At 42.9% G+C, this 14,665-nt stretch overlaps 1 protein-coding gene across 1 annotated transcript in view; it reads right to left on the bottom strand.

Annotated features, from left to right (window-relative positions):
• The window catches only part of LOC145398005 (putative glutamate receptor), a 414,474-nt gene that overhangs the window by 382,327 nt on the left and 17,482 nt on the right, over positions 1-14,665 (bottom strand). Inside the window, exons 3-4 of the mRNA XM_080270973.1 lie at positions 7,893-8,136; positions 7,279-7,428 (exon numbers count right to left, since the gene is read on the bottom strand). Coding sequence (XP_080127099.1) covers positions 7,279-7,428; positions 7,893-8,136 — 394 coding nt within the window. The remainder of the gene's footprint in view (positions 1-7,278; positions 7,429-7,892; positions 8,137-14,665) is intronic.

Genomic DNA, 14,665 nt, shown 5'->3' on the forward strand with positions numbered 1-14,665 from the left:
AACTTGCACCGGCTCAATCCGATTGGAGCGCTGTAATTATTCACTAAACAATCAGGCGCCAAAATTCGGTTATATGGTTACCACCCAGCGTAGTAAATGATTTTCTGGTGTACAGGAAACCATTTGGCATGTCATTCAATATAGAGTCACCCACAGGCAGAAGGAAGAGGAAAGAATGAGGGAAAGAAAGACAAAAAAGAGTGTGTAAAGTCACCCTTAGGTAGAAGGACGAGGAAAGAAAAAAAAATGAAAGACAGAACAGGATGGAAGGAACGAAAGATGTAGGAGAGGAAAGGGCAGAAACCCGAGAAGGGCACTACATCGAGTGAGTAGATGGTAAGCGTCCCCACCTACCACATGATAATAATAATAATAATAATAATAATAATAATAATAACAATAACAATAATAATATAATAATAATAATAATAATAAGAAGAAGAAGAAGAAGAAGAAGAAAAATCAGTAACGGGCTTCAGATTCGTTTCTTCTCGTATACCATAGATATATTTATTTATAATTGTTCCACTGTTCAGCCTTTTTTTTTTCTTTAGTGTGTTGTCGTGTCTGTTATCGTTGCCTATCAGTTGGGGGGGAGGAGAGAAATCAGACTGACGTCCTCTGAGGAAGTTTCATTGTCCACTTTTGTGCTCCTGTGACGGCTTCAAATCCCAGTAGCTCAAGCACCTTCGTTCTATGCCATCGGAGGCTCTTGTATCAATGGATTCCTGCGTTTTTTGTGTTTAGTGACTGAGTAAGAGAGTTCCATGAGGAGGGTGATGGCAGAGACGACTACCCCGAGGCCCAGCACTATGAAGGAGCCTTGTAGATGTTCTAGGTTCAATACTCCTTTACCTCGAACCTGTGGAGATGACTAAACAAACAGATAGGTAGATTAATGGATTGATAGATAGGTAGTTAGATAGATAGATAGACAGATAGATAAATAAGTAGGTAGATACACCGATAGATATTGTTTATAGTGTTAAGAGGTAGGGAAAGAAAATTGGAGAAACAAAAGATGAACAAAGCACAGAAACAAGACAGAATTTGTGTGTGTGTGTGTGTGTGTGTGTGTGTGTGTGTGTGTGTGTGTGTGTGTGTGTGTGTGTGTGTGTGTGTGTGTGTGTGTGTGTGTGTGTGTGTGTGTGTGTGTGTGTGTTTTATCTCTTGTTTCTTAACTCCATCTCTACATCTTAATAATTTTAGCATTAAATTTTCATTTTCTAGTTTATGACATTTTTTTAAATGAAAGTTAGCAACCAATTACACATTAGCTACACAACAAAACAACTCTTATGTGTATAATAATTGCTACCACGATTACTAACATGTCAAATGTTTAAGTGGAATGGGGCAACACGAATCCGTAGAGTTTTACAGATACTGCGAAGAGGTGTGAGTTGTTGAGATGCTTTTAGGCTGTATCTCCCATATTTTAATTCGAATGCTTCTATAAGTATGTGTTAATCCTGTCCCCATTAACCCTATCATGGTCGGGAGAACTCTAGCATTTTATTTAATGTAACCCCATATTATTTTATTCAACTGTGAGTCTGAGCTTGTTATGCTCTTTTCACTTTAACTTGGTCCTTATTTTCGTCCTTGTGCAGCTTATTTCTCGTCGTTCAGTAGTAAAGTGAGACAATACTACAGTTCTACATCCTTTCCATAACACTTCTTCGTGACTAGCATCATACTCTAGTATTTATCTACTATCATAACAGCATAAAAGATGGGGAGAAGATATTCATAGGTCAGGTTAAAGTAGAAGGAGTATGGTACTATATTGCTTTTACTTTAACTTGACCTAAAGTTGTCATCTCCATCTTCAGTCCTCAGCTGTAACAAAACTAGAATATGATGATGGTCAGAAAGAAGTGCCATGGAAACTATGAACAACTAATGTATTGTCTTTTTCCTCCTCTGAGTCATGTGAAATAAAATGCAAAAGGTTGAAACTCTCAGCCAGGTTAAGGTAAAAAGAGTATAGTATTTGAAGTCCCAGGCTCATCTGAACCTGAACCCAGTGGACTGCAGCCTGGTTACCCATCTGCAGTTCACCACCCTCTTTTGGGGGGATAGGGAGGGAATTGAGGGATGTTCATCTAACTTGGCAGTGGAGCCACTCAGTCATATCGGTACAACCACGTGGAGGCGTCTCTCTCCAACGCCCTTTATGTTATATAGGTAAATTACATCTTTTTCTCAGTGATGTTCCAAGCCCCCTAACTCTTCTTCATAAGCGATTTATTTCCCTATTACAGTTTAACATCCTCATGTCACAGATGCAAACCATGTCGAAATGAAAAAGCTCTAAGTTGAGTGCAAGATAAAATTAAGAACTGTGCAATATAAACGCTTAGGGAAAAAGTCTTTTAAAGTTTCTTACGTCAGTGAGTAGCAGGACAAATATCAGTGCCGTAATTAAGATATCAGACCCATGCTTAACTCAAGGCCGAACTTCAGCCAGTGTACACCCGAAAGCACTAATTTCTTCCCTCTTGTAGACGGACTGCCGCTGCCAGTGAGCACCCAGGGGTTCAAACATCCCACACCAACCACCTCTCCTCCAATCCCAATGTAAACATTGTTGGATTGATGTGGAACGACCAAAGCTGCTGATGTTACTATTATGCTAGGTGTTTTTAGGCCGACTCCTCGTCCCCGAAACACCAGCTATAGAGCTGGGGTCCTCTTTCGATACCAGAGCTAGAACACACAACGAAAAGAGCAGGACATGAAAACTCTGGACAACAGCCTTAGAAGTGTATAATCTCAATTACAACTCTCAGTATACAATATGAATGTGAGTTATACACAATACACTATTCATTATCAAATGCACTAGACAGACTAGGGGGCTCCGACTGGTTTGTGTGGGGTTGGTATCAAGTAGGATACTATTCAGTTGTAAGGGCACTGAACGGACACTGTATACAAGGGGAGGGTAGGTCTCACACAACACACACTCTGTTACTTGGGCTCGAGTACACAATATGAATATACTGTGTCACGCCGAATATGATGCGGTGGCAGGGGCATTGGTTAGACACAGTACACAATATGAATATAGAGACACACAGCACACTATGCAGTCACCAGAGCACTGGTTCGGCACTGTATACAACATGAGCACTAATGTCACAATGTACACTGGGCAGTCACTGTCACACTAAAAAGGCTGGAGGGCTCCTACTAGGCTGCTGGAGCCGGGTGGCCCTCAGGTGTCGGCCAGGTGTTAAAGGGGTCCCGTCTGGTGTCCCTTCTCTTAAGAGCCACGGGACAACCCTCAAAGGTGACATCATCTTCTGTGGGCTGCAGCTAGGCGTGGTGAGAGGCCCTCTTCTCGTGGGGCCTGGCTGGGTAGTCTGGTCCTCAGGGCTCGGGTCAAACAATGTGAGTAGGCACGCTTGTCTGTGCCCAGCCTGGGGAGGAAGTTGCTGTCATCTCGGGCTGCGAAGGTCACACCCCGGGGTTACAGGGGCACCGCGGGGAGTCCAGCGTCTTCGTGCTCCCTCCCGTCAGGCCGCCATTAGGGTTTGGCTGCGGCGTTGCCTCCGGGGGGAGTCTGTCAGCTGGTCATCTCCCATGGGCGCTGACTGGACTGCACACACTCCCAGGGACAACACGGGGCCTCACCACACTTCTTCCAGGCAGGAAGGCTCCTCCTGGGGGCTGCCTCTATGGAGAGAAGTGGAACAACGTCCCGCTCAACTACAAGAGGGGTGAGCCAAGCAAGGGTGATCCTCCACAGGGGAAGTCGCAGGGGGTGAGAGACTTTGGTGGTGGTGTTCTCTCCCTGGCGTGGCTAGAGGCCGTTGCCGAGTTCCTGTGAGCAACAGCGGGAGGAAGGCTAGAGGCCGTCCCTGCCCTGTCAGTGCGGCTGGAGGCCGTCACCAGGGCTCGACTTCCTGACAGGACCGTGGGCGAGTTGCGGCTGGCGACGTCACCTGACCACAGGTGCAGCTAGATGCCGTCATCAGTGCCCTGCACAAGGGATGACTTGCAGTCGAGGTTTGGGCGGAGGCCATCACCTGCCTGCTGGTGCGGCTGGATGCTGTCACCAGTGTCTTACTCCCGGAGGCAGCTGCAGAAGGAGAGGGGGCATACCCTTCTCTCTCCAAGTGCGGTTTTTGCAGGAAGGGAGGGGTTTGCAGCAAATGAGTGGCTAGAGGCCATCTCTGTTACTGTGCGGCTACAGGCAGTCACTTGGCTTGTGCGGCTACAGGACATCACTTTGTATGTGTGGCTGTAGGCCGTCACTTGTTTCGTGCGGCCACAGGCCATCACGTTGTATGTGCGGCTACAGGCCGTCAGAAGGGTGCTGCTAGGATCTGAATATTCAGCCCCACCCTGATCTTGTCGAGGGTTGGTCCGATTGGAGGGTAATGTACTCGGACTGCAACATTCCCTCTGGGTATGTTGCAGGGAATAAGGGTGCAAGGTAGTAGGGGACATATGCCCATACTACCGGGATAGTGCACGTGCGCCCTCAAATCCCCTTCGTGGTCTCCTGGGATGGGCGTCGCAACGTCCCGGCGGTGTTCTGCTGTTACGGCGGGTATTTCAGTTACAGTGTGTTATGATTGTTTTAATAGACAATCAGAACCAGTAAAGGTAATTATATAAAGTCAATTAATGTTTAATCCTGTGCTGTTATCCACAACATATGAGAAAGGCATGGGAATGAAAGACCTTCAGTGTATTATGTTATTGTCTATATACTTTCGTCCTGTATTATAATACTACAGTATAGTAAAGTGAACGGGATCTGTTGAAAGATAGGCCTATGTTTTTCTCATTTTTTCATACATTCCCATGCCGACCACCACCATCTCTCTGGGTTCCTGTCTCCACAAAACACCTCTCTTATCGTCCACCATTCACACCCATCGTTAACCAATGTACACAAAGATAGTGATGAAATGATCTGTCAGGTATTGATCATATTAATATTATACACCTCTGTATTAAGCACCAATAAATCAATAAAATACAATATTTCGGTATAGCTGCCAGCTACTTCATCCTGTTGTCAGCTGTAACATGAAATAAGCACTGCAAGTTGGACCTTGTGTTATAAGGACTTAAGGTTCTTTTTCGTTAACACAGGTTGTGTGTGGTTATGGACGTCCATTAATTCATATTAGCAATTTAAACCTTACATTATAAACACGTAAGGTTTATGTTCCTGTCAATATTGGATGAAAGATGCAAATCAGGGATCGGTTCTGACGAACCACAAACTCACTGATTTAACGAAAATATTCCGACCTCTTATCACAACAGTGACACAGTATCATTACGTATACGATTGACTCACATTCAGTCATATACATAATGACATTGTGTGACTTGCGACACGATGTCGGAATATTATCGTTAAAGCAGATAGCCGTCACACTTGATTCCTAATTCGTTTGGTTAATGCAGTGTTGACAGGTACAAAAACCTTACATGATTATAATGTAAGGCGTAAATTGCCACGTTAATATGAACTGACATACGTCCAAAACCACACATAACCTGTGTTAACGATAAACAACCGAGTGTCTCTGTAACACAAGATCCAACTTGCAGTGCTTATGTCACGAAGCAGCTTACAACAGGACGAAATAGTTGGCAGTTATAACGAAGTATTGTATGTTATTGATTTGTTGGTGCTTAATACAGAGGTGTATGATAATCTTAATATGATAAATACCCGACGGATCATTTCATCACAGTCTTTGTTTATGTAGGTTAACAAAGAATAGGAGCTGAGGACGAGAGGATAAGAGAGGCGTTAGGTTGATACAAACACAGAGTGAAGGGTGGTCGAGGTGGGAGCGAGAATGTATGAGAAAAGACATCATATTTTTTAATAGATGCTGTTCACTTTTCTATACTTATTTGTAACATTATATAGGACGTAAATATATAAACAATAACACAAGCAATTGTTTGTCTTCTTTCACTTTCGTGCCTTTCTCATATGTTGCGGATAACAGCGCAGTAAAATACATTAAATACATTTATATATTATGGTACTTACCCCTGCTGGTTCTGATTGTCTATAAAAACAATCATGACACTTTGTAACATCACCAGCTCCGGCCTTCCACATCTATGCAGCAACATTTACACTGGGGTTGGGGGAGGGGAGGTGGGTGTGGGGTCACTGGGGTGTTCGATCACCTGGTCGCTCACTGACAATGACTCAGGCTACAAGGAGGGGGGGGAGGGAGGAATAATTAGTGCTTTTGAGTGAAGAACTAAAAAATCTTGGAAAATATATCGCTAAGGAAGAGTTATAGTGATGCTTCCTTTCCCATCTAAGATACGTAAAATGTAAGATAATTCACTAAGAAAAAGTGTTACAAAGCCTCCTATAAAACAAAAATACGTCTGTCGATTCCCAAATCAAGGGCGAACTTTTGCCAGTAAGACTTCCTGTATGCAGCTAATTCGCTCGCTCGAAAGCCAAATTTAATCACAGTTTGGACCCCCGACTTATGTACCCGATCGAGAGATTTATCGCATCAGCAATAAATGGGGGTAGGGGTCGGGAGGGGACCTCTTTAGTCCAGTAGCGAACTTTTTAAAATATAGCAACCAGTTTTGAAGTGACAAGATAGACATCAATTTGGAAATCGCATACAAGTCCTCTGTTATTTTCACTTCATAGACAACACGTAATTCCCAATAGTTTTCTGTAAATCGAGGAAACGATTTTTTATAGGGCAGTTTAGCGTAACAACCCGCGCGCGAGAAGTAACGGTCTAAGGTTGCGTGAGTAGCGTGGCAGTATTTTCTGACCATTGCTGAGAGAGTTGGTTCAGGAAGCGTGAGACAATATTTTTGGTGTAAAACTGTTTTTTATAAAGCAGATTAGCGTAACAGCCGGCTGGCAAGAAGTAACGGTCTAAAGTTGCATGAGCTGCGCAGCAGTATTTTCCGACGATTGCTGAGAGAGATGGTTTTAGGAAGTGCGACGGAATATTTTTGGTGTAACCTAATGAGTTTTTTTTAGTAATTTCAGGTCAGAAATCAGAGGAAAATGATGAGCCACATGAGACAATATTCAGCACTGCCTGACTTGCTCACTCACTCGCTCGAACACGCTCTATACTTTCAGTGTGGACGCTTATTATGTGTTAAATCTTGAAATTAAATTGATAAGGAAGAGGTGCTACGAGTCAATTACGGGGAAACTTTCTCCCAGGAAGGTGCCGGTATGCAGAAAATAAATCTTGGAAATAAATCGCTATGGAAGAGGTGATACGACTCACTTACTTGTGAACTTTTTCCCAGGAGGCTTCCGGTGTGCAGTTGATAGATCTTGGAAAGGATGCCGGTCTCCAGAAGGCGGATGAGGTTGTCTGAGATGAGGCGGGTGTAGGGGGTGTTGCGACGCAGTAACCAGATCATAAAGTTGTTGTATATCTGTGGAAGTAGGTACACTATACCACCAGCTGTGTCTGTGTATACATATCTCTTTATCTATCTGTCTGTGGGTGTAGGGGGTGTTGTGACGTATTATCAAGATCATAAAGTTGCTGTATATCTGTGGAAGCAAGTACACTATAGCACCAGCTGTGTGTTTGGTTGTTTATCTTTGTTTCTGCTTGTTTGTTTATCTGTCTATCGTCCCGTGTGTCTGTGTACCTATCCATCTATCTATCTATGTTTATATATGTCTATAAATCTATCCGTCCGTCTGTGTCTATGTCAACCTTTTTATCTATCAATCTAAATGTCTTTCTTACAGTGTGTGTGTGTGTGTGTGTGTGTGTGTGTGTGTGTGTGTGTGTGTGTGTGTGTGTGTGTGTGTAAAATCTGTCCGTCTATCCATCCCTCTATCCTTCTGTCTGTATGTTTGGCTGTCTGTTTATCTCCACACCACCCACCTTCTCTCTCATAATATAAGTATCCCGAGTCAAATTCTTGCTATGCTGCTTGTAAATCAGATAATCAATAGCGCAAACCAAAGTATGTGTCCTCTGCATCACCAGCTCCAGCGTGGCCCCATACAGATCATGGAGGGTAATGTTTGGGTCGATGTATAGCCTCCTCCCCAGTTCGGCTAGGATGGGGTTCTCTGAGCTCCTTAAGGCGTCTGGTACAAAGCTTCCATAGTCGTACATCACGGGCCTGGAGAGAGAGAGAGAGAGAGAGAGAGAGAAAGTCATCATGAATCATCATTGTCATTGCCATCATCAATACCACTTTAGATCACTTCCTCACTCTGTAATACGAACAAAAGAAAAGGAACCGACTCTTTTTTTTCAAACTTGGCTTAAAATTGTCATCTCATCGTCTTGAATGCTGAGTTGTAGCAATAAATTCACCTTAGAACTGACACTAGTCACCAAAAAGTGCAATGTAGAGCCGTGGCAGTCTTTTTCTGCCAATGAGTTACGTGAAACATGCTGCAAATGGACAAAAATCTGGGCCAGGTTAAGGTGACATAAATATAGGTAACAGGTGTCCACAGTAAGGTATGGAACATGATGGAGTCGAGTAGCTCTTGAGATAAAATAAAACTGGAGCATATTAAACACAATTTTTTTCGAATTCACCATTTTCTCTGTACTTGCACCTTTTGCCTTATTTATTTATTTTTTTTAGCAGCTTGCTTTTGATTAAAATGACATAAGCTGACAGCGATGTGGCAAAGCACTAATTCTCTCGTTTTCCTGAACTTCAATCCTCTGGATTCTCTATGCTCTGGTTTCGGCTAGCCTGTCATTCTCAGACTAATACGTTGTATATATATCCATCAATTCTACAGACTATGAAAAATTCTTTGACTATCTTACTTTAAGATGGAAACACGTTCTGTCAATTTCTTCTTTCTCTGAAATCTCCATTCTAGTTAATTTCATTGTTCACCAGCATCTTTGGTTCTCGTGCAAATCAGCTGACCACCATAGTGAACGACCTGTATCTTTCCTGTCCCTAATGACAGTGCAGCTTGTACTCGCACAGCACCCTACCTGTATCCCTGACCACCTTTCCTTACAACTAATCCTTCTGCTTACTCTGTCAATCTTTCCTCTCCGTTGAGCTCCTCCGACTACAACCATATCATCTTAATCTGTACTATCGTTCCAATAAGGCCTGTGGACCGTCCCAAGAAGAGGCAACTGCTGGTTGGGAGCCCCTCAGGTGGTACTTCTGCAGTATGATTTTCCTTAGAATGATTATTGCTTCCATGGCCGAGAGCCATCTGAGTTTGCCTTGCACATTATGGAAGTTGTTCCCTCGGGCATGGAAGCAGACATTCTTTTCCATTATCTTTTGACTACTGAAAAAAAAAGAAAAAGGTTTAATCTCGCTTGTTCTAATGCTGTCCACAACAAGGAAAAGGCCTACAAAAAGTATCGGAGCTAACGCATCCTGAATCTCACCTCTATTATATCCGTCTGGAATTGTGCTAAGTCTGTTCTCCACTCTGTTAAGAATAATTTCACTCTTACAAAATGCTCTGAACTCACTGACTCGGATTCTTCTCACTCCTTCAGCCACCTTACCAAATACCTTTCTAACAACTGTAATTCATCTTTTTTCCCTCCTCTTTACCATTCTGCTGACTTTGTTGCTGTTTCTTCTAGTGAAAAGCAGAATTGCGTGGTCAAACACTCCCATGCTATTCCACTCTAGATGATTCTGGTGCTGCTCCTCCATTTCTACCACCTCTGACTTCCTCATGACTGGTATTGAAATTTCTTCAGTTGATATACTTTCTGTCCTCACTAGCCACAATGCTAACAAGGTGAATAAGAGTGATGGGGTCCCTCCTGTTGTCCTCAAGAACAGTGCATCACTGCTTACAAGCTTCCTAGTTAAGCTCTTTCCCCTTTGTTGTCAACTTGCACCTTGCCTTCTTGCTGGAAGTTTCCTCTCATTCAGATTGTCCTCAAAATGGGTGACTATTCCCAGTCCTCTAACTATCGCCCAATTGTTTTAATATCCTATACTGAATTTATTTCTAACAAAAAACTTCAAGCACATTGCCTATCACAACCTACTTTCTGATCATCTGTATGGGTTCCTCCAGGGACTTTCCACTGGCGATTTTCACACCTTCCATCAGACTCCTGGTCATCCCCCTTTTGGGATTTGGCGAAAGCTTTGCCATTGCACTTGACGTCTCAAAAGATTTCAATCGAGTTTGGCATAAATCTTTAATTTCCGAACCTCCCTCTTTCGATTGCCATCCTTCTATGTGTGCCTTCATCTCTAGCTTCCTCTCTGGTCGTTCTACAGCTGTTGTTGTAGACGACCACTGACCTTCTTTTAGAGCTTTCAATAGTCGTGCTCCCAAGGTCTCTGTCTTATCACCAACTCTCCTCCTATTCATCAATGACTTCCTAAGCTGTACATCTAACCCTATCCACTAATACACAGATGACTCCACCCTTCACCTTTCCATCTGTATCCCTTAGCGTCCATCTTAGCAAATACTTCTGCAAACACGGGACGAGGCTATGTCACACCTGATGTCTGACTTAACTTATATTTCTATCTATCTATCTATCTATTGCCAGACGCCTCAATCCCGTTTGGGGTGGCCACAAACAAATCGCCTCCAAGTCGCCCTGTCCCCCGCCATTTCACTGCCCTGCTCCAAACTCGCCCTCCCCTCTCTCATATACCTCTCCACCCCATCCCTGCATCTCATCCTCGGCCTCCCCCCCCCTCTTCCCCCCTCCACCTCACTCACATACACTCCCTTCGTCAGTCTTTCATCCTCCATCCTCTCCACATGGCCAAACCACCTCAGTGTGTTCCTCATAACACTTTCTATCACATCCACATCCACATCCACACCACAAAGCTCCTTTATATCCTCATTCGTCAGCCTGTCTCTCCATGTGACTCCACAGGCTTCTCTTAAATAACTCATTTCCACTGCTCTCACTCTTGACTTGTGTCCTTCCAACAACGTCCAAGCTGCACTTCCATACGTTAGAGTTGGTATCACAATACTGTCATGTAGTAACTTTTTCACTTCCATGCTCAGTTCCCTGTTTCTTATCACTGCTTTCAAAGAACCAGCAACCTTTCTTCCTTGCTTTACCCTTTCAAGCACTTCACCCTCCAAACCTCCATCCTTACTCATCACACTACCCATGTACTTAAACGTACTCACATTTTCCAATTCCTCACCATCCAACCTCGCTGTACATTCACTGACTTCACCTCTCTCAAAGACCATCACTTTACTCTTCCCTACATTCACCTTTAGATTCCGTTTTTTACACACTCTCCCAAACTCATCCACCACGCCTTGCAGCTCCCCTTCGTCTTCACTCAACAACACAGTATCATCTGCAAACAACAGTACAGGGAGTTTCCAAACACTATCCTCTCTCATCAGGGCCACTCCAACATCCACTACCCTACCTTGTACCTCGTTTATTACCCCATCCATGTACAGATTGAACAACCATGGAGGCATGACACATCCCTGTTTCAACCCAACTTTCAAAGAGAAAAATTCACTTAGTTCACCATCCACACGCACTGCAGCCTTAGCACCATCGTACATAATCTTCCCAGCATTCAACAACTTCCCATCTGCTCCATATATTCTTAACATTTTCCACAATCCTTGTCTATCCACCCTGTCATATGCTTTCTCCAAATCCATGAAAACCGCATACAACTTTTTTCCCTTCTCTAGAAACTTTTCCACTAAAGATCTAAGAATGAATATCTAATCTACACAACCTCTTCCCTTCCTAAAGCCTCCCTGTTCTTCTCCAACTAATTTCTCTGTTCTTTCTCTAACTCTGTCAATAAGTATCCTACCATACACTTTTTCTATTATACTAAGAAGACAAATGCCCCTATGATTACCACACACTTCTTTTTCCCCTTTTCCTTTGAACAAGGGAATAATTATACCTGACTTCCAATCCTCCGGGACTCTACCTTCCTCCCAGGCCAATTTGCACATCTTCCACATCCATTCTACTACTATCTCTTCCCCATGCTTCAGCATTTCACCACACACTCCATCAATTCCTGGGGCTTTCCCCGATTTAACTTTCTTCATTGCTTCCACAACTTCTATCCTACTGATTTTTTCCTGTCTTCTCACCTCCCTCCTTCTCCCAGCCATGCCCCAGCCACTTATATTTGCATTACTTCCATCCTCTATGTTCAACAATTCCTTTAGTGTTTTCTCCATCTGCTCACTTTTTCTCCGTTCTCCACTAGTATTCTACCATTTTTATCTTTCACTCCCCTGCTAACTTCACTTCCACCCTGTCTTACTCTTTTCACCTCTTTCCAGAACATTTTCTTACAGTCCCTCCACTTTGCACTCAAATTCCTTCCAAATTCCTCATCCACTCTCTTCTTACTCTCTCTTACTAATCTTTTCACCTCTCTCTTCCTTTCCACATATAACTCTCTCTTCCGCGTCTCAGCTTCTTCCACGCCCCTATTTCTCATCCATTCATTGTATGCTTTCTTCTGTTGTGCCACAGCCTGTCTCACCTCTTCAGTCCACCACGCTGTTCCTTGCACCCCCCTCTGTCTTCTCTTCCTCCCACACACCACATCACATGCTGCACATATTTCTTTTGTAAATATCCTACACACACCTTCCACGTCTCCCATCTGCTCCAATTCATATTTCCCCAAACGTTCCTCCACTTCTCTCTTATACTCTGCCTTTTTCTCATCCTCTTGTAACCTTTCCACTCTCCTTGCAACTACTCCTTCCTCTCGTCTTTCCCTTCTTCTATTCCTCCATCTTACTTGAATCCTAATTCTGGCCACCACCAAGTAGTGGTCAGAAAGTCCACTCCCCCAACCTCTATAAGCTGTTGCATCCATTACACATCTTCGCATCCTTTCATCCACACACACATAATCAATCATTGCCTTCCTTTCATTCAGTTCACCACCCACCCTTCTCATCACTCGCCATGTATACCTGTGGATCATTTTATGCCTGGAGAGGGTATTGGCTATCACCAACCCCCTCCCAGCACAAATATCCACTAACGCACTCCCTGTCACGGGGTTTTTATATTATCTCGGTAATTTTGATATAAATGGTTAAATATTATTTAATTTGATAATAATATTCAATAATATTGAAGAGCAAAGACAATGATTGTCTTGCTACATCAAGCCACGATTACTTTACGCTGACTTGCTAAGATTCTCAAGAACGAGAATTTATAAACTTTCTCAACAGTACACAGCAGAGACTAATTACTCACAATTGCTGAATTACTGTACTGTTAGCCTCTGGAGAAAGTTACATCACCCCTGACAATAAATAACTAATACTAATAATAATAACATCAGGTTCTTGCTGATGCATTAACTCCTGGCACAACGGATTTTAAGTTAATACAAGACTGGTCTAAGTACCAGTTATGAAAGCAAACGTTTATGCAAGCTAGGAGCTATATGGAAAATAAGCTTAATTATGGAGAAATGAAACAAGATTTTTACTTTACATTAAGCTCGAGAAAGGAACTGTTAAATTTATTAATTACAAAAAATAAATTTAACATTACATTTCAAATCAAATCAATGAGACGCACTCGCTCACTCACTCACGCAATAGCTAAATACTTACGCCTAGGGAAAAACACCTTAATTAAACTCTTATAACTAGAAAATACACAAAAGAAATACTATAGTCGATGAATGCTGCGTATCACCAGATGGGTGAGAAGACTGGACTAACTGTGAAGTGGAGTTTGGGTACTAGCTGACCTCTCACACTGCGGCACAGGTCCTTCCTCCGTCACATCAATCACAAGACTGACTAAGTCGTGGGAAAGCGGAGCACTCGGCCGCATTTTTTTAACGGTCAGAGGCGAACAATAAAAAAACAATAGTATCGCTCAGTACAGCACTTAGTGACGTGCATTAAATCGGTCACTCTTTGAAAACGGTGACGAATTATTTGAAAAGTATACTCCGATAATGGAGGGAGAAACGGTTAGCTGAGCGATACACAGTGAGTTTTCCACTAATAGTTCGTGGTTTCTCACAAAAGGAAATGTCGCGAATTGATTCGTGACATTACGCCCCTTGAAAATTAAATCTTTCTTCCTTCAGAAGAAAGATTTCAATATACATACATATACATCCTAACTCAGTCACACAAGATTCACACTGTGGTGTGTGTGCTATCCTGCTACAGGAGTATGTCGCAGTCGCCAGTGAGCGAAAAAACCTCGTATTTACGTTAATAGAAACAAGCTTGAGGGAAAAACTCCGTGACGACTGTGAAAATCCTGTACTCAGGTCAAACTGAGCGAAAGTTCGCTACATTTACATTAACAACTAATTGTTATGTAGTGTAGTGTATGTAATACACGGTGTAGGTGTGACAGTTGTAGTGTAACTGTACCTACGTGTAAAATGACACAGTAATACAAATTCATAGTAAAATAATGATGACGAGGCAGAAGAGAAGGGGCGGCAGCATGCAACAGGAACGGCCAGCTGATCTGCACGGCAATGCTGCACCCACCAGCTACCCCTGCGAAAAGAATTAAGGTGGAGCATCAAAACTGTTATTTCTCTCTCTCTCTCTCTCTGCCTAGCAATCAGTACTTGTCATTATTAACCAGGAAACGTAATTCTTGAATTCACAAATTGCTTAGAACCCTTATAGCTTACTGGTTAACGCTTTCAT

This window comes from Coenobita brevimanus, chromosome 44 (genome assembly GCF_032717465.1).
Source record: "Coenobita brevimanus isolate Jiangsu-jjx chromosome 44, ASM3271746v2, whole genome shotgun sequence".
NCBI classification, from domain to species: Eukaryota; Metazoa; Arthropoda; class Malacostraca; order Decapoda; family Coenobitidae; genus Coenobita; species Coenobita brevimanus.